Source organism: Meles meles, chromosome 17, assembly GCF_922984935.1.
Source record: "Meles meles chromosome 17, mMelMel3.1 paternal haplotype, whole genome shotgun sequence".
Classification (NCBI taxonomy): Eukaryota; Metazoa; Chordata; class Mammalia; order Carnivora; family Mustelidae; genus Meles; species Meles meles.
The window spans coordinates 19,154,505-19,180,881 of record NC_060082.1 but is presented as its reverse complement, the minus strand read 5'-3'; the positions used below and the strand labels follow the sequence as shown (position 1 = coordinate 19,180,881).

The window sequence follows — 26,377 nt, the reverse complement described above, 5'->3', positions numbered from 1 at the left end:
CTGGGGGAAATCTTTTTCTCTACATGGGCAGAAGATTCAGGGAGCATTAGTAGCTTTCATTGTACCAGATAAATTAAGCAGAGAATTCAGTTGTATTTGAAACAATAGCCCACAAAAATAGAACAGGAGCTGAGTGATAAATAAATCAGGATAATTGCAAAAGCAAACAATGTAGATAGAAACTGAAGTCTCCTAACATAATATAGAAGACCTGAAAACCATAACAAAATTGTATATAATCAACATATTTAGACCACTCTACCTGACAAGAGCAGAACATACTTTCTTTCAAGTAAAACATTAATTAAGATAGACTTTATCCTGAACCATAAAACAAACCTTGACAAATTTAAAGAACTGAAATTACAGAGTATGTTCTTTGCAAAAAGTTCTTAGACTTGACACTAAAATATAATCTATAGAAGGAAAATTTGGTAAATTCAACTTCATCAAAATTCAAACTATTTTCTTTGCAAAAAATCTGAAAAGAAAAGCTACAAAAAATGTTTGTGAGAAAACATTTTTAAACCATATATCTGACAATGGATTAGTATCTGAACTATATAAAGAATTGTCAAAATTCCACATTAAAAAATAAAGCAATTAGCATCAATCTGCAGCACATTTTGAGTAGTATGGGAATTTTCACAATGTTAGTTGTTTTATATATATATAGATGGTTCATGGTGCTCTAAAACAAATACACTATTAACATCAAAGATCACTGATCACAGATAACTGTAACAAATGTAATAGTTTAATAATAAAGTTTGAAATATTGGAGCACCTGGGTGGCTCAGTGGGTTAAGCCTCTGCCTTCTGCTCAGGTCATGATCTCAGGGTCCTGGGATCAATCCCTGCATCAAGCTTTCTGCTCAGCAGGGAGCCTGCTTCTTCTTCTCTTTCTGCCTGCCTCTCTGCCTACTTGGGGTCTCTGTCAAATAAATAAATAAAATCTTAAAAAAAAAAAGCCACTGACTTCTCTATGATGATTTTATACTCTGCAACTTTACTGAATCAATTTATTAGTTCAAAATTCCAATACCATTTTTCACAGAAATAGAAAAAATATTTTAAAATTTGTTTGGAATCACAAAAGAACATATTTTATATGTTCTAAAATATTTATTCATAAAATATGTCATATTTTATGAATAACCAGAACAATCTTGAGAAAGAAGAAGCTCATTACTAATCGACAGGGAAATTCAAATCAAAACCACAATGAAATATCACCTTACAACTGTTGGAATAGCTTTTTATCAAAAACACAAGAGACAAAATGTTGGCAAGGATGTGGAGAAAGGGAATTATGTACATTGGGTGGGAATGTAAACTGATGAATTCCATGCCAGCTTCTTCCACCAAGTAGAATAATCGTGATATTGTCAAGTTATTTATTTCCCTGACCTGTTGTAGAGACTTACATGAACATTATTATGAAATTATTATTTTTTTGAAATGTTTGTTTATAGGAAGGTGAATAGATAGTAATAGATTGCAAGTGAATAACAAAATGTTAATCCCTGAGTATAGAACTCTATATCATATCCTTAAGCTTCCTTCTGAATCCTCAGTTAGACTACTCTTAGCTTCCCTTAATTACTGTGTTCCCTCATATTGCTATTAGTCTAAAATCAAACCCTCTTTTTATCATTAATATCAACACCCTTTTAGGCTTCCTGGTCCAAGTTAATGATCCTCTAATTTTTTTTTTTTTTAAATTCTGCTCCAAAAGATTGAAAAGTGATTGGAATTTTTCTTTAACATCTCTTCTTCCTTTACCTTCTGTTCTAGTCAATTAGAAAAGGTTTTGGAATGGGTTTTTAATATTTTGCTCATGATATTTTTTTTTATATTTAACATGTGATGAGAAAAACAACTTTTGAGAAATTGCTGTCTACGCATTTTTCAGTTCGATAACCCTGCTCACACCAGAGTCTGGACATTTCCATAAAAACCCGAGTTTAGGAGACCTGCCATAAGTTCTTGCTGTACTTTTCCTCAGAAAAGTTGGTGATCTTCCCCCCAACCACCTTAGAAGTAGAAGTGCTTTCTAGTAGGCTATCTCCCGCTTCTTCCTTGATGTGAGAGGGATTGCCTTCCCCCCTCCCCACCGCATCTTGCTAAATTGCACCCCCTGGCTTCTGGGGTTCTGTTAGTAAAAAAACCTTGTGACTGCTTTGTGGGAAGTGGGTTTCACTTCCGCAAACTGGGAGCTCAGATACTGAGGAAGCCCCTAGGTGGATGGCTTTTGCCTCCTCATTCAGCAGGTCATAATTTGCATGTTGTTAATTCAATACACCAGCTCTGACTTCTCAACACACATGGCAATGAGTTATAGGGATATGTTACATCTTGTTTAAACTATATTAAGCTTCTGATTGGTATCCTATTTCTAGTCTCTTCCCCTTAAAATCTATCTGACATACTGACATTGCGTTAGGTTTACTAACATTGCGATTTTGTGCATGTCACAGTCTTATGGAATTACTAGGTCCTGTCAATTGAAGTAAAATTTGCATACTCTAGATTGACTTTATAAGCCTCTGTAATGTGCTTCCAAGCTCACATTTTCTCTCTTCTTATTACCATATCCTGATAATATCTGTAACTCTTCCATCTTACATCCTTGGCTAGTGTTATTCATTCCTCCTAGAATATCTTTGTTTCTCCTCCACTACTTAGAAAAAAAAAAAATCATCTTTTACTCTGGGCTCAGCTCCACCTAAACCTCTCAGTGAAGATTTTCCTGTTATTTGGTCTATAAATCTTTCATGCTTCTGAAACTCTTTAAAGAAATATAGCAAACTGTTCTATATTTGATAATGTTAAGAGTACTGTGTTTTTATCTTTGTAGAGGCATTTGCCATTTAATCATATTTTAAAGACTAATTTTTTAATAGTTACATGTTTGTTTTTTCATCTCAGATGCAGTTTGACAGAAATCAATTACTGCACTCAACCTACTATTTTTGACTATAACATTTTATATTTTCTAGGTTACTTGGTATATTTAGAAATGTTGGTTTAATTATAATTATTTTGATTACCATTATAAAGTTTTATTAGCATCTGCACCAGTCACTTATTGCTTTCCTTTAGAGTAGTCTGGTAATGCCCATTTATTTACTGAAATTTTAGAGTTTTATGTGATTCCCTCTTTTCCTTTTATAGGAACTCATGTTATTTATTTTTTTTAATATTTTATTAATTTGACAGAGAGAAATCACAACTAGGCAGAGAGGCAGGCAGAGAGAGAGGAGGAAGCAGGCTCCCCGCAGAGTAGAGAGCCCGATGCGGGGCTCGATCCCAGGACTCTGGGATCACGACCTGAGCTGAAGGCAGAGGCTTTAACCCACTGAGCCACCCAGGCGCCCCGGAACTCATGTTATTTAAGAGACAAACCTTTTCCCTCTTTGAAATGTAAAAAGTTGTTTGCTTATAAATTATACTTGCCTACCTTCTGATATTGAAAAGAGTTTAATATTTGAAAATTAATGTGTCTATTTTACCCTGAGTACATCTATTCTTTCTAAGGTTGAAAATTCTGCCCTATCTCCAGTTTTTAAATATATCCACTTTTTAAAACTTTTAAACATTTTTGCAAGGTTTACTTTTTAGTCCATCTGGAATTTATTTTAGTACATAAATAAATACAGTAAAAGAGCTGTAAGAATATAAATTGACACCTTTTTTAAAAGAAGAGCTTTCTTAATCATACCATAATCTTAATCATTCAAATCATACAACTTTTATTGAATAATAAACATGTTTTTCTTTGAGTTGTCCCAAGGAACATACATTAGATGGTTTATAATTGAGACTATATATAAGCAACCAATTTTTTACAGTGATCAATTTATTCTTGAATAAATATCTCACTATTAAACTTAAGGTAACTGTGTATGTTTTAATGGTTGCCAGGTCTAGGGACGCCTGGGTAGCTCAGTCCCTCAAGTGTCCATCTCTTGATTTTGGCAGGTCATGATCTCAGTGTTGTGACATGAATGGAACCCACTTGGGGCTCCGCACTGGGTGTGGATGGCACTCTGCACTGGGTGTGGAGCCTGCTTAAGATTCTCTTTCTATCCCTCCCCTCTCTCTCCTCCTGTTTGTGCACGCGCTCTCTCTCTCTCTCTCAAAATAAATAAATAAATAAATAAATAAATAAATAAATATTGAAATAAAATGATTGCAAGGTCTAAATTTTACTTTTCTTTCTTTTTTCCACCTTCCTGTTCTCGACTGTTTAAACTTTGCAGAGTATATTTCTCAAAATTTCCTTTTGATAACAGTGTCCCTTTTATAAAACAGCTCCTGCAGCAGGCAAGAGTGTAAAGCAGATGAAAGCTGAGCTGCTTTGGTTGCACAAGCTTGTAGCCCTGACCACGAGGAATGCATTGCATCCCATCTGCAGAATTTTGGACTCCTTAGACTCATGTTTAAATCTGCCACTCTAGAACACCTTTCATATATATATATTAATGAATTCTCCCAACAGTAAATTTTTATGTTACTTGAAATTGCATTGAATCTATAAATTAATTCGAACATAACTGATAATTACAATTTTGCCTATTACCAACTTCCTGCATCGTTGATCCCAACTAACTAGTCATTGTCTTGCCTGTGATACTACAGTATGTCTCCCTTGCCATCTGTCATTTGTTGGAAGAGGGAGGGAAATAGCATTTTTTCTTCTTCTTGTTTCTTGTGTACCTTTCTTGACTTGATACCAGCAGTGCTTAGCTCCCAGCTTGCTAGTTACACCTGAGTCTCCTGCCCCATCAGCCTCTGTCAACCAGCTTCCTTGAGGGGGTTCTAGGCTTGCAGATCCCCTCCTCTCAGTTTTGGTCCATTGATAGCAATAGATGGTTACTTGCTTGTAAGTCCTGGCCGTTGTTTCTCTACTCATCAATCTTGGTCTTCCTATAGTGACCTGATTGAGGGTTTTTGACAGCCAGTCTTGGCCTGCCAGCATCCTTCAGAGAGTTTTAGTCAGACTTTTAGGTTTGGCAGGCAACGCATAGTTCCTTATCTACCGTCTTTAGTTAGATGACATCCCAGTGGGAGATTTTCTGATTGGCAGACCCAGCCACCATTCCCTACTGTCCAGCCTCAACCCAATGGCACACTGATGAGAAGCTTCTAGCTTCCCAGTTCCTGCCCAAAGTTTCCAAGTTTCCACATCTTGAGCTATAGTAACACACCCTCTAATGATGTCTGAATTACAGTTGTAGGGAAAAGAACCCCCCCAACTCTCTTCTTTTTTCCAGTATATTTCCTTAGTCTTACATAATTTTTTTTGTTTAGTAGCTAATATTTTAGAAATTGTTAATATTTCTTTATATTAAAACCTTCTTTCTTCAAATTACTGTGTTTTTCAGCTTCTTCCTAGATGCTGACTGATAAAATCTCTTGTCCCCTTCTCTTTCTCATTTTCTTTCCTCACTTCCTTCTCCTCCTCCTTCTTTCTCTTCTTTAACTAAAAGATACATCTTTCCAATTATTCAAATACTACAAAATAAGTTTTTGTATTTTGAAAACTTCTCTTTTTTTTCTTTTATTATGTAGCATTGTTTTATTTCAGAACTCTATAGTCTATATTTTATTCCTATGGTGGATGGGGTATTTTCCACTCTATTTTTTCTTGGACTTTATTGATGCATGGGAAACTAATGCTCTGCTTTTACATTTACTTAACTTCCATTTTGTCTTTTTTTTTTTTTTTTTGAGATTTCTTTATTTACAGAGTAGGGGGAGGGCCAGAGGGAAAGAATCTTCAAGCAGGCTTCCCTCTGATTGCAGAGCTGTACTAGAGGCTGGATCCCAGGCCCCTGAGATCATGATGTGAGCTGAAACCAAGATTTGGATCCTTAACCATCTGAGTTACCCCAGTGCCCCTCCATTGTGTCTTTTAATTAAACTACTTTATGGTCTGCTTTCATTTATTTTTGAAGTTCTCTATTTTAACAATTTTAGTTTCTATAAATAATGATTGTTTTGTCTTTTTGGCCATCCTGATTTCTGAGAAAAAGGTTCTGTGTTTATAAGATAAATATTTTCCACCTCTACGTATAGGAGGAAGGAGTAGAGAAAGGACAACTATGAATGGAAGTGGGAGACTAACAACCCCTCAAAAACCCACAAACACTCCCTTCCTCCCACAGAGGACCTCATTATTCACGTAATATTTTGAAGAAACTCTTATGTTTAAAATTAAAGACTCCTTGTTCATACTTATGTTTGTACAGCTTGTTGGAAGAAGCTAGCAGGAATCTCAACTCCCATTTTCAATCAAAATACTCACCAGAAATTTACTACTATTTTAATTTATCTTCCTACAAACAAACAATTCAAGAAATAATACCACATTGTATCATTTTGGGCCTCTGAAATGGAAAGAAGAAAATTAAATTAATCTTATGACTCTTCTTAATACTAGCCTTAAGTTCATCTCCATTCGATTTCCTACTCAGGTTTTTCCAAGCTATTTTCCCAGGTGAGTTAACCAGTGTTAACAATGCAAACAATAGCTAACACTTATTATTCTGTGGCATCACAAACTTAATGCCTTTCTATGTGGTACTTTATATGCATTAACTCAATTAATACCCACAACAAAATACCCCTTTTAAATAATACTATTATTCTTTCAGTTTTGCAGACAAAGAAACTGAGGACCAAGAATATAATTTTCTAAAGTCACATAGCTAGTCAATTATAGATCTAAGATTTGAAATTTGGTAGTTTCTAAAATCTTCATTTATTGTCTCTTTGCCTGGCAGCAGAGATCACATTAAACAGTGTTGGGAATACAAACATTTCCCAAATTGTGATGTCTGCATTATATGAATTCCTAATTTATTTTTTAATCTCTACCTTATTTCTCTAAGGTATGAACTATCACTATATTTTACATATAAATATATTAGGTTTAAATACTCATGAATAATTGGCCCAAGGCCATTTAGAGCCTTTCAGAGAAAGTTGGAAAGTGAATCTGGGTTGGGTTGACACAAAAATCCATAGTCTTCATTGCAATGAAATAGAGCTTTTCTCCTTGAGATAATTGTCCAGGAAACGAAATGCCACTTTTTATCCTCAAAACCAAACCTATTTTATATTTTTATTCTATTCAGTATCAGCAGTGAGGATTACATCCAAGTGTCTAAGTGGGCATAGGAACATCTTAAACAGATACAGCTTGACCTTTCAAAACTGTACCAGGACCAATAACACATATATTATTATACCAACAAAATTTAGCACAAGAAGCAACTTCTTTTGGGGGGAGTGGGGAGTCAGGGAAAAGCTATTTGCCTACCAAGTTGTTGCATTGGAGATTAGTCATACAAAAAAAAATGGAAAATATTTTTTAAAAGTGAAAGAAAGCAAAACAGAAGAAAGATAAAAGAAAAAAGAGGGGCACCTGGGTGGGTCCGTTGGCTGAGTGTCCAACTGGATTTCAGCTCAGGTCATGAGCTCAGGGTCACAGTATCACCACTGCAGGGTTTCATGCCCAGCAGGGAGTCTGCTTAAGATGCTCTCTCTGTACCTTCCTCTGCACTCCCGCACACTCTCTTTCAAATAAATAAATCTTTAAGAAAAAAAAATCTGTTTTCATCTTTTCTAGCATCTTGAGCAATCTTATTTTGTGAGAAAAGGGAGAAACTTCTCCAATAAGAAATATAATTTGATACGTTTCAACATTTACTGGAAAATACATTATATATTTACTGTCTTCTATTTTGGAGTGGCACTTAAATATGTATCTTCATTTATAATGTAAGAATTAGCAATGTAAGTAATGAGTAATTCTCACTTCTTTATATCTATTCCACCAATCACTTCCAAACATATATATATATATATATATAAAATCACTTTCAAACACACACACACACACACACACACACACATATATATCTCCCCCAAGGAAACTGAATGTTGAATTAAGAATGGATTCTTTCTAGAGAGGATTAAAAAGAGAACTTTATGCATATTTGTGATTTTAAGTATCACCTTCATGGAATAAACATGGAGAAGCTCCAATAATAGCCTCTGAGAGGCTGCAGTCATCCAGAAGTCCAACACCCACCCTGGGGATATTCCTGATGAGCACCAGGTGTGTGGGAGGCTCTTGGGGGTCATGCTTCCCTGTCTGACCCTCTCAGGACTCTCGCCAGAGTTCCCTCTTGTCAATGCCTGCGGTGGAGGCCAGCTCACGGACTCTGCCAGCTGGGAGGGATGCACTGGTGGACTTCATTCTCTTCTTACCAGTTACTGCAGAGGTGTGACTCAGCTTTGGCCAGGAGGACTCAGCTGGGGTCTTTCTGTGGCTGACAGGGATGGTTTACCTTTATTCAGAGATCCTGTTGACCTCATATGACTCCTGTTGGATTTGTCCAGCTTCCAAGTCAGACTTTCAAAGGAACTGCTCCGTTATTCTGCTGGATTTGGGAATAAAAGCCTTATTGTTCAAGCCCCCCCCCCCAAAAAAAAAGGAAAAAAAAAAAGGAATTGGACCAGGAGTCTGATCAATTATTATTATTACCACCACTTTGGAGGAAACAAAGAGAAAAAGAACAAGGGAGCCTTTTGCTGAAAGCTCCTTTTATTTATCATCAGACATATCCTTCTGTATCACTGGAAATGCTCTTTTCCAGCACAGCTTTCTTTTGATTAATATTCATCAGGTATATCTCTTTCTTTCTTCTTCTTCTTCTTCTTTATGGCTTGCGACTATCCACATCTTCATATTTAAAGTGGGTTTCTTGAGGCAGTTTACAGTTGGGTATTGACATTTCTCGTTTTTTTTGTTCTTTTCTTTTTTTTTTTCCTTCAGATTTTATTTATTTATTTGAGAGATAGAATGAGGGGGGAGAGGTCAGAGGGAGAAACAGATCCCCTGCCGAGCAGGGAGCCTGATGTGGGACTAGATCCTGAGACTCTAGGATCATGACCCTAGCCAAAGGCAGTTGCTTAACCAACTGAGCCACCCACGTGCCCCGAGTATGGACATTTTTTAATGAAATCTGAAGCCTATCACTTTGTATTGTGATTTCAAGACCATTTACATTTTTAAAAAATATTTTATTTATTTATTTGACAGACAGAGATCACAAGTAAGCAGAGAGGCAAGCAGAGAGAGAGGAAAGGAAGCAGGCTCCCTGCTGAACAGAGAGCCCAATGTGGGGCTTGATCCCAAGACCCTGGGATCATGACCAGAGCCCAAGGCAGAGGTTTTAACCCATGGAGCCACCCAGGCAACCCAAGACTATTTACATTTAATATAGTTTCAATATGGCTACAATTAAATCTGACATCCTGCTAGTTGTTTTTTTATTAGACACATCTTTACTTTTTGTTTTTTTTTTCTCTTTCCTGTCCTTTAGATTACATATTTGTAATGATTCAATTTTATTTCAAATATTGGTTTACCAGTAATAGACATTTTTATATTCTGCATGTTTACTTCTATTTTGCAACGCACATTTTTTTTTTTTTTTTAAGATTTTCTTTATTTGAGAAAGAAAATGAGAGAGAGAGATTGAGAGCACACAGGGGGAGAAGCAGACTCCATGCCAAACAGAAAGCCTGATGTGGAGCTCGATCCCAGGACCCTGATACCAGACCTGAGCCAAAGGCAGATGCTTAACTGACTGAGCCACCCAAATACCCCTGTAATGCACATCTTTAGCAATCACAGTCCACCTTCAAATATAATACCACTTCACATGGGCTTTGAAAATCTCATACTAATATATTTCTATTTCCCATTTCTTATTCTTTAAATTCTTCTTGTCATATGTTTTATTTCATATATTGACATATATTAAAACCCAATAATACATTATTACAATTTGTACTCTTTTGAAGAAATTAAAAATAAGAAAAGTCCCTTATGTCTCATTTTTTCCAAAATTTCTAGTATTTTTCATTTATCTCAGTAAAAACTAATGTCCAACTGATATGTTTCTTTTACTTATGAACTCCTTTTACATTCCTTGTATTGCTTATCTACTGACAGTAAATTTGTCTTCTATTTGTCTGAAAAAGTCATTATTTCCCTTTTAATTTGAAAGATTTTTTTTTTTTACTTAGTAGAATATTCTAAGTTGATAATTTTTAAAAGAATTTAGAGTTGCCCCACTGTCCTCTGGCTTACATAATGTTTGTTTTCTATTGCTTCAAAATTAGCACGTATTTAGTGACTTAAAATCATATATGTTTTCTGTGATTGGAAGTCTGGGCAAAGCTGAACTGAGTCCCCTGCTTGAGTTCAACAAAGCTAAAATTAAGGTATAAGTCAGAGCTGGGTTCTCATCTGAAGGCTTAACTGGGAAAATATCTGGTTTCAACTTCTTTCATGTTGCTGGTTTCATGTCATTTCCATTCTGCTTTAAGATTTGTAGCAGGTTATTACTGAAAGCCAGCAAAGGAGGAAATCTACAGTGTGTTTGTTAGCAAAATGGAGTTGTACATAATATAAAATAATTATAGAAATGACAATCTATTAATTTTTGCCATATTCTATTAATTATAAGCAAGTTAAACATCTCAATGAAGGAAAGGAAATATATAAAGGCATGGATTCCAAAAGACAGGATTTTTTGGATGTCATATATAATTTCTGATGAGAAGTCAAATGTAATTAATATCTTTGCTTCTTTATGGATTATATTTGTTTTTTCTCTGGACAGCTTAAAGATATAAGATAGAAAGATTTGAGCAAAGACTCTTTAATTATGAATTTGAACTGAAAATCTAGTATTAACTCATATTATGCTATTATGCTTTATCTTAAAGCTAAAAAAAAAAAAAAAACACCAAAAAACCAAAGTGACAACAAAGCAAACACATATTATGTTTTGGTCCATTTGAGTGGTGAAAGAAAGGAACTAGAAAGAAGGACTGCTTCAAAGTCATGAGTATTTCCAATGTCAAAATACTGGCCTCTAAATACTGTTTCCTATTAAAATATTTATTGGAGAAATGGCTAATTTCAAGTCTGGGCAAGAGTAAAATAGGATGAGCTGGAGCCTGAAACATCTTGTTATGCCAGTCTAAAGGCTCAAACCCCCGCCCCCCATTTGGGATGAATTCCATTGGGCATTCATCATTCCATTAAGGTAAAAATATAATAAAAGCAATAGATTGAGACCAAAAAAATGTAGTGTATGATTAAATTTAGTGTGTGTGTGTGTGTATGTAATATATGTGTGTACACACACACACACACACACACACACTGCTGTAGACCAAATGTTTATATCTCCCTAAAGTTCTTATATTGAAATGTTAACCCACCAATGTGATAATAATATGTAGAATATTTGGGATAAATGACCATGAGAGACTACAAATTGAAGAGATTTTGGTCCTTATAAAAGTGACCTCAAAGAGCTCTCTTGCCCCTACTGACATGTCAGAACACAGTGAGATGGTTATCTGTAATCCATGAAGGATATCCTTACCAGACACCAATGTACCATGCCCTAATCTTGGACTTTTCAATCTCCAAACAAAAATAAATGTTTGTTATTTAAGTCACACAATCTAGAGTAATTTTCTTACAGTAACCCGAACAGACTAAGACACAGGTGTGCACGCACACACACACACACAATTTATTTTTGAAGTATATAATGAATTAACATTATTTTAAAAATTGTAAAGTTAAGAAAAAGAATTAAACATTTATTCTCGGTTTCCATAATAAGCTAAGTACCAGTATAACTCAAAATTTAATGAAGGTAATTATTCAGTTAAAGAATTTTAGGTACTAAATTAAAAAGCATAATGGGATTAAATATCACAGTTTTGCAATTCTTAAAAAAATGGTGAATCTAAGTATTGAACCTCAGAAAAAGAGAGGCATGGATATGTTACGGTCACATGAAGAAAGAACATTCCACCACCCCTGAGCCTGAATTTAATACATTAAATAAAATGAACCATTTTCAAAAATTTTATAGGACTCCATCTGTGATACTGCAGTTTGCAGATGCAAAAAGGAAATTCTACAGTAAAATCAACCCAGGTTCTTATAAAGTAAATTAACTAGAAAACAAAACAGAGAAAGATGGAGAGGGAATCTGTAGATGAAGAGAGTCACAAGATATTAGCCAATCACATGTGGGGATTTTTCTTTTTTTTTGAGTCTGGATTCAAAATAAAGACTGTAAAAATTGGGGTGCCTGAGTGGCTCAGTGGGTTAAGCATGTGCCTTTGCTCAGGTCATGATCCCAGGGTCCTATGAGCTAGTCCCCTTGGGCTCCCTGCTCAGTGGGGAGTCTGCTTCTCCTTCTCCCTCTACCCATAACCCGCGTTTGTGCTTTCTCTCTCTCACACACTCTCTTTCTCAAATAAACAAAATATTTTAAATTTATAAAATCTGAATAAAATCTTTCTTTTAAAAAATACTGTAAAATATATATTTTTAAAAATCAGAATTTTCTACACTGACGATAATAGAGGTTAAAGTTATAAAGAAATAAATGTTTTCATGGTATAATGTGGCTTTATGGTAATACTACAGAAGAAGATGTCAGGTAGATAGGTAGATAGGAGAGAAATGGTAAATGGAATATATATGGATAAAATAACGCGGTATCTGAAATTAGCTTTAAAATGATATGAGGATGGATAGAAGTATAGATGAGGCAAGATTTGCCAGGAGATGATTATTGCTGAACCTGGATGATAACTACTACATGGATGTTTATTACAAATTTTGCCGATATTACATATGTTTGAAGGTTTTATTTTAAAATGTTAAATAAAATGATAAGGATCCTTTTGTAAGAGATTTAGCACAGAATTCTCTCCAAGAAATGGTGAGAAGATAAAACTATAGCAAGAGTTTGGCATCATAAAATATTCAGTTAAGAGGTATCATCTTTCACAATTTTTTAAAGATATAGTACAGTGGCGTGTTTAAAAGGATGGGCTGGAGAGTCTGACCTACATGGTTGGTTACCTAAGATCCCCAGGCTATAGTTTTCTCACTTACAAAATGTGTATAATAGTACCTGCTTGACATAACATCTTACAAACACTGAGAACATGTTCAATATTAATTCATAATGTTAGAATAACATTTTATAATGCCTCTTACAGGCATTGATATCATCACACCTCAAAAATCAACATTATTATTAATAATATATACACAAATAGTAATATTAAAATATTAGTATTCTGTTGCAATTGTATTTAACCCTACAAAATAACTGTGTTTTATAAGAGGTTAAAAACTAGTTCAAGTTAGTGAGAGGAATTCAAACAAATATCATTACGAGATTTTAAATGAAATAATGTCTGTGTAAAACAAAAAACAAGTTGGTCTATACAATCAAAAGACATTAAATATATATTAGAGTACAGATCAATAAACCCTAGCTAGATCAATGACAAAAGAGTTGACTCTATGATGAATTCATTATGTGATCTGTGCTTTGTAAAAGAAGATGGAGTTAACACTTCATACAAAATCTTATCAAGTTTACATATTTTATTTATTTATTTATTTATTTTTTAAAGATTTTATTTATTTATTTGACAGACAGAGATCACAAGTAGGCAGAGATGCAGGCAGAGAGAGGAAGGGAAGCAGGCTCCCTGCTGAGCAGAGAGCCCAGTGGAGGTTTGATGCCAGGACCCTGGGATCATGACCTGAGCCCAAGACAGAGGTTTTAACCCACTGAGCCACCCAGGCGCCCCTATTCATTTATTTTTTTAAAGATTTTATTTATTTATTTGACAGAGAGAGAGAGTGAAAGAGGGAACACAAGCGGGGGAAATGGGAGAGGGAAAAACAGGCTTCCCATTGAGCAAGGAGCCCAGTGAGGGACCCTGAGATCCTGACCTGAGTTGAAGGCAGAGGCTCGAGGACTGAGCCACACAGCTTCCTCGAGTTTACATATTTTAAAAACATTATATTGAAAGATCTGCCTATTATGGAAATATTTAATATGCAATAAACTAATAGTACATTCCACAAAATAATTAAAAACAGAAAGAATAAGGCTCATAAAAAGTTGTTATTCAGGTACTCCTAAATGATAATCCAAAATTACTAGGAATCCTTTCTCTCTGTAAATCAGATACTGGACTGTAGTTTGCAAAATTGTTTCTGTGAATTTTAATAACCATCATCTATTTTACTGTGTTCCTATAGTTTATGAAGTCAGTATAAAATACAGACTGAATTATAACCGTCTGTTTTCTCTGGCAATATTAAATATTCCACATATGAATAGATAAAACTGTGGACATAAATTACACAGTTCTTAAGCTTGTTCATATGCAAATAAATGTAAATTTATGGAGAAAAACCCCTAAAGTTACAAAAATTAAAATCTTTCATTTGAAAACATTGTGACAAGGTTTTAGCATTCAATGTAGCTTGAATCAAGAACAATAAAATATTATGGCCTGCTCACGTTTGAAAAACAAGTTATGTTGAAGCAATCTTCAGTCAATTAGGTCTCATTCAGCTTTGAAACCATTATACAAAAAGACAACTTGTAACTAAGGCATATTAAAGAAATTTGCAATTTATCAAACGGTAATTAAATTTTATATCAGTCCAGCCTCATTTATCATTATCTTTGGAATATCACCATTTTCTTAAATGTAGACAATTGAAGGTAATTTTTTAAATTAGTACTTTGCTCAATGAAATTGATCTAATTTTGGCCTTTATTGCTTTAAAGAATGAACTGCAATGAAGGAAATCCATTAAACTACCCAATCTTTTCCAACTTTAGTTTATAAAATCGACTATACTAGAAAAGGTCTTCTTTTGTCAATTAAAAAAATTATCTGTATGATTCTAGTTTATATAAAATCATTATCTGTGTCTTTACTCAAAATACACTTAAGGAATTATTCTCTAAGTCTCAAACATTGTATTTTAGGAAGTTATATTACTAGTGTTTTTAAAGCTTCAAATGAATAAAAATTGAATATCTGAGTTACTTTACTTTCAATCACATAAACTGATGAAGGTGTAATAGAAGGTGTTTATATTAACGAATTTTAGCATTTTTTTGTAAGTTAAGAAATACATATTTGATTATCTCTTTGATTACATGTTACATTAAAATTAAAAACATTGGATACAGATTTGCATATTCAAAATTACATTAAAAAGATAATATTTTATACATCTATACTTTATGAAATTCATATCAATAGGAGCTTAAATTAAAATATGAATATCTCATATTTTTATTTCATAGTTATTTCATAGTTTCAATATTTTAAATTGACATATATTCTAAAAGAAATTGATTTATATAAATGAATAATTGTTCTCTCAAAAATATCATTCTATTTTTAAGTTTATTTTTTTGGTTTCTTAATTCAGAGATTTTATTTTGGTAATGAGGCAAAGCAAGGCAGTTTGTCTAAATTTGTCAAGGGCCAAAATACATACCTACTGCTTACAATCTCACCGGGTGGTGATTAACTGATACCAAGAAAATAACTGCGTTTTAAATTGTGAAATCTTTTTCAATGACTAACAACTTTAGAATCAAATTTTTAAATTCTAAAAATAGATTTAATGAAATAAAAGACAATGAAAGTAGTAGAAAGTAATCCATAAGTTCTTTGCTTTTTATAAAACTGTAATGGAATCATAGTCCACAAGGTTCAGAAGTGCTTTATGAAGAACTTTCAGTGAAAAAGTTAACACATTTTTTAAGAATTTTAACTAGTAACTTTATTTTGAGCTGTTTTAGGATTACAAGAATATTGAGGAGCAAGTACAGAGATTTCATATACCCTATAATCTCTCCACCAACTTCCCCTATTATTAATATTCTTGCATTGGTGTGGTAAATTTGTTACAGTTTATGAACCAATATTGCTATGTTTTTGTTAGCTAAAATTATTAGTTGAAATTAATGTTTGCTTTTTGTGTTCTACATTCTATGGATTTTGACATGTGTAATGACATATATCCACCATTATAGTATACAGAATTTCACTCTTCTAAAAATCCTCTGTGTACCACCTACTCCTTCTCTCTTACATATACATTAAAAAATAAAAATTCAAAACAATAGTTAACCAACTTTTTGGGGGGGTGGTTAAGGAACAGGAGGACTCCAGGAACTTTATCTATTTCAGTCAATCTGATAGACCACCAGTCATGACAATTGTTCAACGGAAAATAACCTTGATTTTTGGAAAATAAAACTTAAAGGAACTAAAGAGTTGGCAAGAAAGGATAGAAATTTAATGGAAAGAAAAACTCTTTCCTGAATTTCAGAAAATTCAGTAGAGCATGAACAAAAGGATTTAGCAATGAGGGTATTTGCCAACAGAAGTGAAGCACATTTTAATTTTCATAGGTTTTAGGGACAGCGTGGATGGCATACAAGGGAGAATTCCATTAAAGTTGTATAATATAAGAAAGAATAGTTACTAAAATGGAATTTATGTTTCCAAATATTCGGTGTAAAGGTGAAGTAGGAATAAGCCTGTGTTCCAGGTCTCTGGGAAAATTGCCTAATTTGGCACTCAGTGGAGTAGAAAACAAATACCCCTGAAAATGAACAACCAAAGGCTAGACTTCACGTGAATGTGCGGAATGAATTCGCACTACTCCAAGCAAAGGATTTAGTTAAAAATAGTCCACTTAAATTTTCATATCTATATTTTTTCCTGAAAAAAACATAAGGTTTTTGAATCAGAGATAGATTATTCATACCACCTCTTAAATTGGATGGGCACGCGTTAATCACTCATTGCTTAACGCGAAGGCAGTCAAATGTAGCCTGAACATAACAGGGGGTTCCTTACCTGAGAAGGGTGATGTTGTATTATGAATCTAGAAGATTTTTCTTTTCTTTTCTTTCCTTTTCTCTTCTTTTCTTTTCTCTTTTTTCTTTACTTTTCTTTTTCTTTTTTTTAAAAGATTTTATTTATTTATTTGACAGAGATCACAAGTAGGCAGAGAGGCAGGCAGAGAGAGAGAGGAGGGAGAAGGCTCCCCACTGAGCAGAGAGCCTGATGCGGAACTCGATTCCAGGACCCCAGGATCAGGACCTGAGCGGAAGGCAGAGGCTTTAACTCATTGAGCCGCCCAGGCACCCCTCTCTTCTTTTCTTTTTAAGATTTTATTTACTTATTTGAGAAAGAGAGAATGAGAGAAAGAGAGCACGAGAGAAGGAGGAGGTTCAGAGAGAGAAGCAGGTGAGCCAAGACCCATTGAGGGACTTGATCCTGGGACTCCAGGATCATGACCTGAGCCAAAAGCAGTTGCATAAGCAACGGAGCCACCCAGGCATCCCTATGAAACCTAGGAGCTTATATAGTTCCTCATCCTTCCCTCCCTAGGACAGGAGAGTCGTTATCTTTCTAATGTAAACCAATCCCTTCTGGGGAAAAAAATGAAAACTCCCAAAGTCAATTAAGTTGCCCTTTGGAATGTAAAGAAATCGTTCCAGAAAAGATGTTTCTAATTTCTCCTAAAGTTACCATTTTACTTCTAAGAGTTGTTTGCCCTTGTAATATATTTTAAACCAAGTTACCAGTAATTTTTGCTCAGAAACTCATGAGTATGAAGAAACACAAAAATATTTATGGAACATTGTTTCCCAATAATAATTGCCTAAGATGTTTTACAGACATGAAAGAAAATTCTTTCAGAATGAACCTATTTTCATCTAGTTTCCTCCAAACTAGTTTCCTCCAAACTGGAAACTACTTTCCACCTAGTTTCCCCCAAAACTTGAGGTTATATTCATAAATAACAAATTACACAAGAAGACACTGCATGTGAATCAGAGATGGTAAGCACAGGAGGGACCAGAATCATAACAAAACTTCTCAAATGGAATTCAAAACTACAAACTATAAAATACTAATATTTAACTTATTTAAACACATAAAGATGGAATAAACTTTCAAGAGAAACATATTGGTAGAAATTAAGGAGGGACATAAAAATTAACATAATGTACATTTTTGACAAGCCCATTTATATCAGTGGTTTAACCCAGTGAAAGTTTAACCCAATAAAAAATGAAACATTTCTTGTTCACGCAATATTTCAGAGTAGGATTTGCTAGTTGGTGGTAATTTAAAAAGTCAGGATGTTTTGCTTCACACAGGCATTCAGGAACCTTGGTTTACATAGCCTTTTCCATCTTAACAATCTGGTGGTCAATGTCATCCTGAGACTTGTTGTCTAGCTATCATATAGGAAAGGCAAGGGATGTATTAAGTTGGTTTATGGGCCAGGATGGATGTGATACCCACCAACTCCTGCTTACATTTAAGTGCAGGAACTCTGCTACATGACAATGTCTAACCTCAAGAATGGCTGATAAATGTAATTTAGCTTTATGCCCTGAAGGAAGAGGACATCAATTTGTGACCATTTAGTAGTTTGGCACCCTTAATAGCGATAATAATGTTCTACTCCTGCGGAAGATATATAACTCACAATTTTTATGCTCTTAACACAATAATCTCAAAATATATGATGCAAAAATAGACAAAAACATAATCAAGAATTTATGGGTCTCTAATTATAGTGGGAACACAATACTGTAAAAAACAATCACTATTCATAGATCACATTTTAACAATTCACCAAAAAATCTTAACCTAATGATTATAGGTGGAAGACTAATAAAAAACTGGGAAATATACTTTATTTAAAAGTTTAAATATAACATTCATAAACACTGGATGCATTTTAAAATCTAGCTAAATATATTTTTTTAATCATTTAAAGTTGACTGTGGAAACAAAAAGCCTTCAAAAACAAAACTCTAAAGCCTTTTCACAAATTTGCTGGCAAACTCAAATCATACACACATCCACACACAGGTACACTCACATGTGCGCACACACACAGAATATGTGCGCATGTGTTTTCTATTGTTGCTGCCATAAATTACAACAATCTTACATAAACCAACAGAAATTTGTTCTCCTAATGGCCTGGAGCCCACAGATTTAAAGGGAGTCCTACAGAGTTAAAAATCAAAGTCAACAGGGTTAGTTTCGTCTTGATGCTCCGGGGGAGAACACATTCCTTGTCTTTCCAGCTCCTACTTGCTGCTAGCAGTCCTTGGCTTGTGACCACATTATCCCAGCCTGCTCCATCATAACTCCTCCTCTTCTGCAGTGAAATATCCTCCAGCCTCCCTTTAATGAGGAAAACTTTCATTACATTTAGGACTCACCTAGGTAATCCAGGACAATCTCTTCTTCAAGATCCTTAATTTTAATTTTACCATATCTGTTAAATTGCCTTTGTCACAAGATGCAACATTCACAATTTGCAGGAATTAGGGCCTGAATATCTTTAAAGGCCTAACAATTAAGATTTGAGAAAACAGAACACCTTCCAAATTTATTTTATATAACTAATATAAGCTGGATACAGAGTCTATCCAGATAAGTATAAGAAAACAATATTTGTATTTAGAATGGAAAATTACTTAAACAAACTGGTAGCAAACCAAATCTAACCTCGTATTTTAAAAAGGGTAAGGTTTATAAGACAATTTTTTATTAAAAGTTGCAAATTTATGAATGAATTAATGAGAACACATTAATAAGTTGAAGAAAAAATGATCACAATTTAATAGAAGCAATATAAAAAGTTGAATATAGCAGCAATCATTTGCTATAAACTGCTTAACAAAGTGGAAATGAAAAGAAACATCCTTAAATTGATCACATGTACCTTCAAAGTTAAAGAGCAAATACTATATTTAGTTGTTAAAATATAAAAGCATTTTTATGTTCAAAGTACATATGAGGATCTAATATCACCACTTCTTTTTAACATTGTATTGGGGATCCTACCCAGTTCAAATAAGTAATATTTAAGGGTAGAAAAATAGAAAAAAAATTATTTACAAATTATATGAATATCTAGAAAAATTTTAGGAATTATTAAGTTTTTCAAATTTTCTGGATTTCAAGTCAGCATTCAAAACCAATCACTTTTACATACATTAGCAACAGGCAAATAAGAAGATGAAATACAAAGAGAAAAATGAAATTCATGAGGCATAGTCCTAAAGAGACATCAAAATATGAAGTATCTAGAGAAAATGCAATACAATTTCACATACTCTCCAAATTGTTAAAAACACTTAAAATAACAAAAAGATACAGAAAAATCCACATGTCTATATTACTAGAAAAATAATTGTCATTACCTGGTAAAAAGCTGTATAGAGATGAAGTAGAAATCCCACACCTAAGTATAAAATAACAACAAAACTCCTGTACATATCACTGGAAAACATATGTAAGAATTCCTAGTAGCTTTTCCAGTACTAGTAACACAAATAAATATAAAAATTAGGGTAGAAGAATGTTGTGTAATATATCCGGACTATGTTTTACATACCGTACACTACGTGTCACTTGTAATACACAAGTGAAGATGAACGTAGAACAGTTAGTGGTTAAAACATTTAAGTTCTCAGAAACATTTTGTCGAAAAAATAAAGAAAATTACAGAATATGTAGAAAATTTAATTCTTATTAGATGTTAAATACAGAAAACATTAAAAACTGTACAATATGCAATGTATAATGATACAACTAGATTTGGTAAACATTTTAAATAAGCAGGAGAATCATAAGTACAAAATTCTGCATAATGGCTTTATTTGAGAGTAGAAAAGTGTAGTTAAATCAGGGGAGGGATAAGTGAGGAACTCTAAAATTAATGAAATAAATAATAAAAGTTTTTGGTTACATTTCTATCATAAATATTCTTTTCTACTTATTAACACTTAATAATATTTTAAAAATCAGTGACTGTACCATAGAGAGGAAGAAAGAATTCTCTGGGTTTTATAACTAAGAATCAAGGCAAATTTTTATATCAAAATTCATCAAGTTTAGGATCTATGTTATTAAAAGCATCTACAGGTGTTTCTAAAATATATACACATAAACAAAATCACCTTGGATGAAAGTGATAACAGGAAACAATATTTTTGACAAAAAGTTTGAATATAAGTTTCGAATATTTTTTTAGTGAAGCAAGTGGATTATGAAAACTTGCTGAATCTTTTTTTTTAAGATTTTATTTATTTGATAGAGAGAGATATCACAAGTAGGCAGAGAGGCAGGCAGAGAGAGAGGGAAGAAGCAGGCTCCCTGCTGAACAGAGAGCCCAATGCGGGGCTCGATCCCAGGACCCTGAGATCATGACCTGAGCCGAAGGCAGAGGCTTTAACCTACTGAACCACCCAGGTGCCCCCAAATTGCTGAATCTTAAACATAGGTTTGAAATTAAATAATATAAAATTATTTTAGGCATAACTAATTAACACTCAAAATCATGTCTTATGTTTTTCATGTGGAAAACACATTTTACCATTTATTTTTCTAAAAGGAGTAGCCTGGAATTTGCAGCTAAGATCACAAGGGTTTGAAATATATATCATGTTGAAATAGTTGGTGTTTTCCAGGTGAATTTCATGTGCACTGTAATGTTATAGAAAGTTTATTGAATACGCAATTTCCAACAGTTAAGTCCTAGTTTTTCCTGCTTGGAAAAACTTAGATTAGGCCAAGAAACAAATATTTTTGATGACTACAAAAGATAATTCTGATAGGAATAAGTTGTGAAGCCCATTTTGAGAAGTTCTTGTTTTAAGACAATTCATGCTTCTCAATAAAAAGAGAGAATACATATTAGAAATTTGCTGAAAGAGTAGATCTTAAATGTTCTAACGACACACACACACACACACACAGTAACTATGACTATGTGAGCTGATGGATATGTGAACTTAGCTTATCCTGGTGATCAGTTCACAATACTTCTATATACTAAAACATCACACTGTACACTTTAAATTCACATGCTATTTGTCAAATATATGTCAGCAAAGCTGGAAAAGAAGGAGAGAGAGAGGGAGAAAATCCATCCAAAAGAGTTGGCAGTTAATGGGAATGGAGAATATTTACACACCACTTGTTAAGAATGTAAATTAGTTTTTTTCATTTTTTATCTGGTTCCTCATAACAACTATTTATCAAGAATAGGCAAGAAACTTTTTTTTTAAAGATTTATTTATTTGACAGAGAGAGATCACGAGTAAGCAGAGAGGCAGGCAGAGAGAGAGGAGGAAGCAGGCTCCCCTCTGCGCAGAGAGCCCGATGTGGGGCTCGATCCCAGGACCCTGAGATCATGACCTGAGCCGAAGGCAGAGGCTTAACCCACTGAGCTACCCAGATGCCCCAAAACTTTATTTTAATTTAAGGTTGCCAACCTTAAAATGAAAATTAATTTTGTAACTATAATCTACATCACATAACTCAGATTCATTTCTAGAATTTTCAGTAGAAAAATAACCTAAGAACTATTCAGATCCTACCAGCTGCAGTGCTATGATCTTTATGGTCTTTTATTTATTTTTTATAAGATTTTTATTGATTTATTTGAGAGACAGAGAAAGCAAGAGAAAGAGCATGGGAGTGGGGAGGTGTCAGAGAGAGAGGGAGAAGCAGATTCCCCACTGAGCAAGAAGCCCTACTCCAGGCTGGATCCCAGGATTCTAAGCTTAAGGCAGATGCTTAACTAACTGAGCCACCCAGGTGCCCCTCTTTATGGTCTTTTAAATGAAATGTACTTTTCTGAGAAATCTGTAAATTTAAACTCTGGATTTAGCACAGATTATGAATAGAATTAAAGATGTTAGTGTTCAGAGCACTAAACCTTAAAATAATCTTTTTCATGGAAAACATAATGTAGAAAATTAAAACATTTAGAGAGGGAAAAGCAGGCTCCCTGCTGAGCAGAGTCCAGGATCTCAGGACTCTGGGACCATGACCTGAGCTGAAGGCAGATGCTTAACCTACTCAGCCACCCAGGGGCCCAGAAAATTAAAACATTTTTACTAAGCTCTAAAACTTCTAAAAAATGCATGTAACTATATTTGCATAGAAAACTCGATTTTTATGTTTAAACTGTGTTTTGAATTAATGTTATGTTTTCAGCCTAACACTTTGTTTTTTTCTGTATTAGTTTCTGATTGGGAAAAATGAGAAGTATCTAACTTTGGGTGAAGGAGCCTTAGTGTTCATGCTGAGTTAGGGGAATCACAATGAAATGAAAATAAGACACTTAAGTTGACATAATGCCAACAATGAGTAGTTTGTAGCCTCATCCTTGAGACCCTGCCACCGTGTTTCAGGCACATCTGGTCCAGGGTTCCATCCTGAAAAAGCTGCTAGAAGCCCTTAAGGATCTCAACAATGAGGATTGCTGGGACATAAGTTCCAGCAGCATAAACCTGTAGAGCATGGACCCCTCCCACTTTACCCTGTTGCAGCTCACCCTGAGCTCTGAAGGTTTCCTTCTACATGAACCACTAGTACCACAACTTGGCTGTGGGTTGGATTTTTTTTTTTTTTTTGAGATTTTATTTATTTGACAGAGAGAGACACAGTGAGAGAGGAAACACAAGCAGGGGGAGTGGGAAGGGGAGAAGCAGGCTTGCAGCTGAGCAGGGAGCCCCATGCGGGGCTTGATTCCAGGACCCTCAGATCATGACCAGAGCCGAAGGCAGACACTTAACTACTGAGTCACTCAGGCACCCCTGTGGGTTGGAATCTCATCATCATGTCCAAAATACAATGCAGTCAGTGAAGACATCATCATACTAAGGGCTGAAGATAATATGGACATCATGGCGATAGTATTTGAAGCAATAAATCAAGAAAAGTTTTCAGACTATGAAATTAAGGTAGTGGATTTAGATGTTGAACAACCTGGAATTTCAGAACAATAGTATAGCTGTGTAGTAAAGATGCCTTCCAATGAATTTGCATGTATATGCTGACATCTCAGTCATATTGGAGATGCTGTGGTATTTTCCTGTGCAAAAGACAGAGTGAAATTTTACACCAGTGAAGAACTAGGAAATAGAAATATTAAGTTGTCATGAACAAGTAATGTAGGTAAAAAGGAGAAACCTGTTGCCATTGAGATGAATGAGCCAGTTCCACTAACTTTTGCACTGAGATACCTGAAATTTACAAAAGCTGATCTCCTCTCTCCTGCCAGTAACAATGTGTCTGCAGATGTACCCCTTGTTGTAGTGTATAAAATTGCTGATATGAGACATTTAAAGTACTACTTGGCTCCCAAGATGGAGGATAAAGAAGGATCTTAGGCATTCTTAAAATCCAAGAAAAAAAATTAAGCTTTTTGAGAACTGCTTCTGAGACGCTAACATGTTCTTAATTCTTTTCTGTCACCAAATTCATACCTCTGAGTACATATATAGACAGTTTCTATAAATAACCTATTTTTTCCCTCCATTCTTTATTACTTGAAGAATAAAGTCCAAAGTCAAGTCTGGTTTTGTTAACCTAGAAATACTTCTGCCTTACCTAGATACACTCATGATTTTCATAGAAAAAGTGTTTTGTAAATACTGTTTTTTTTTGTTTTTTTTTTTTTTTGCCTTTCTCTTTTAATCCCCTCCCTGCTCTAACTCTCGTAAAGAAGGACCCAGAAAGCAAACACACGGAAGCTCAAAGAGCCAAGGCAAGCCAGCCCAAGATAAGCAGGCTCCCCCCCACAGGGGCCAAAGTCTGGATGCTGGGGTCTCCACTCAGAGCCTGGTAGTAAAAGCTGGTGCAGAATAAGGCTGTTCCCGAGGCCAGCAGTAACCCCGCCCAGAGGGGTTTTCTGCAGTGGGGCACCCCTAACAGGGCCAGGCTGTGTATGAAGTGGTGTTTGTTGGCCTTGTCAAACAGCTCCTTCCCGTAGGCATCCGGAAACTGGGCGCCATGCGCCCCGTATGAGGCCAAGCCCAAGGCCCCGGCTCCGGACAAGGCGCCGAAGCGGCGGAAAGCAACACCCGGCCCGGCCATGGCAGTGGACGGTCACGCGCCGGACGAACATACTGTTTTAACAAACTTTTTTTCAATTTAAATTAAAGTTAATCGAATCTCAATCATCACAAGACATTGCCTTGATTTGGACCATGACTGTTGCAAGTACCCTAGGGAATTCAGTTCAAGCTACTATATCATATTTTTTTCTATCTAGAGTAGCCTGATATAATACATGAGATATATGGCACTAAGAATTATTTCCAGGGGGCGCCTGGGTGGCTCAGTGGGTTAAAGCCTCTGCCTTCGGCTCAGGTCATGATCCCAGGGTTCTGGGATCGAGCCCCAAATTGGGCTCTCTGCTCGGCAGGGAGCCTGCTTCCTCCTCTCTCTCTGCCTGCCTCTCTGCCTACTTGTGATCTCTCTGTGTCAAATAAATAAATAAAATCTTAAAAAAAAAATAAAAAACTATTTCTAATACAGTAGGTGACAAGATATTTTGGGGGATTCATATGCCAAACTTATTTTGATATTCTAACTTGAGTTCCAAAAATGGATAGGGAAGGGCTACCTAGGGGGCTCACTTGGTTAAATGCCTAACTCTTGATCCTCTCAAGTCATGATCTTGGGGTGGGTCCTGAGATCATGGACTCTGTGCTGGGTATGGAGCCTACTTAAGATTCTCTCTCTCTCTCTCTCTACCTCTCCCCCTCCCCTCCACCCCACACTCGTCTTTCTCTCTCTCTCGGAAAAAGAAATGAACAGGAGAGTAGACCAAATCTTATATGTTTCATTATTTTGTCAATTTGTTAGCAAAAACTAACACTTTTTTCAGAAGCTTTATGTACCCAGAGCTGTGTGGGTTTTAGAAGACTAGCATTGCTATAAGCCAATGTTCAAAAAATTATGGACCAGGGATTAGTTTCATATTCTAAAGAGGATGGAAGCCATTTAATATTGTGGCAAATGGTCTTAGAAGACTTAATAACTCCCAAGAGTGTCACAGAACTAAAACATAGCACAAATTTTGGCTTAAAATGACCAGCACAATATCATGCTGTAAGTCACTCTTATATATATTTCTGAGGGGACATTATAAGAAAGGTATTGGGAGGCAATAGCAAGCAATGATTAAAATGTAGATTCTTGAATTGTAGTTCTTGAGTATGAATCATGGCTCAACCACTTATTTGCTTTATGATATTGGGCAAGTTAATTATGTCATTGAGCCTTACATTCCTTATCTATAAAATGTAGTTAGTGAAAGTCCCCAAATCACGGGATTATTAATATTTTAATGAGATAAGTTATGGAAACTCTTCTTCTTCTTTTTTTTTTTTTTTTATTGTTTTGGGTTTTTTTTTTTGCTTTATTTTTTAAATATATTTTTAAATTTTGTTTTTTAAATTTTTTACAAGTATAGCTAGCACACGATGTTATATTAGTTTCAAGTATACAATATAGTTATTCAACATTCCTATACATTATCCTATGCTCACCACAGTGTAGCTACTATATGTCA

General features: G+C 34.8%; 1 protein-coding gene and 1 pseudogene across 1 annotated transcript; one reads left to right on the top strand and one right to left on the bottom strand.

Moving 5' to 3' along the window:
• LOC123927585 overlaps positions 1–24,188 on the top strand; it is a 46,267-nt pseudogene extending 22,079 nt beyond the window's left edge.
• A 289-nt stretch (positions 24,189–24,477) lies between these two features.
• LOC123928254 (transmembrane protein 256-like) lies at positions 24,478–24,913 on the bottom strand. The gene has a single exon (XM_045983335.1). It carries the CDS (start codon positions 24,892–24,894, stop codon positions 24,553–24,555), a length of 342 nt encoding a protein of 113 aa, XP_045839291.1. The 5' UTR covers positions 24,895–24,913; the 3' UTR covers positions 24,478–24,552.
• Positions 24,914–26,377: the final 1,464 nt, after the last annotated feature.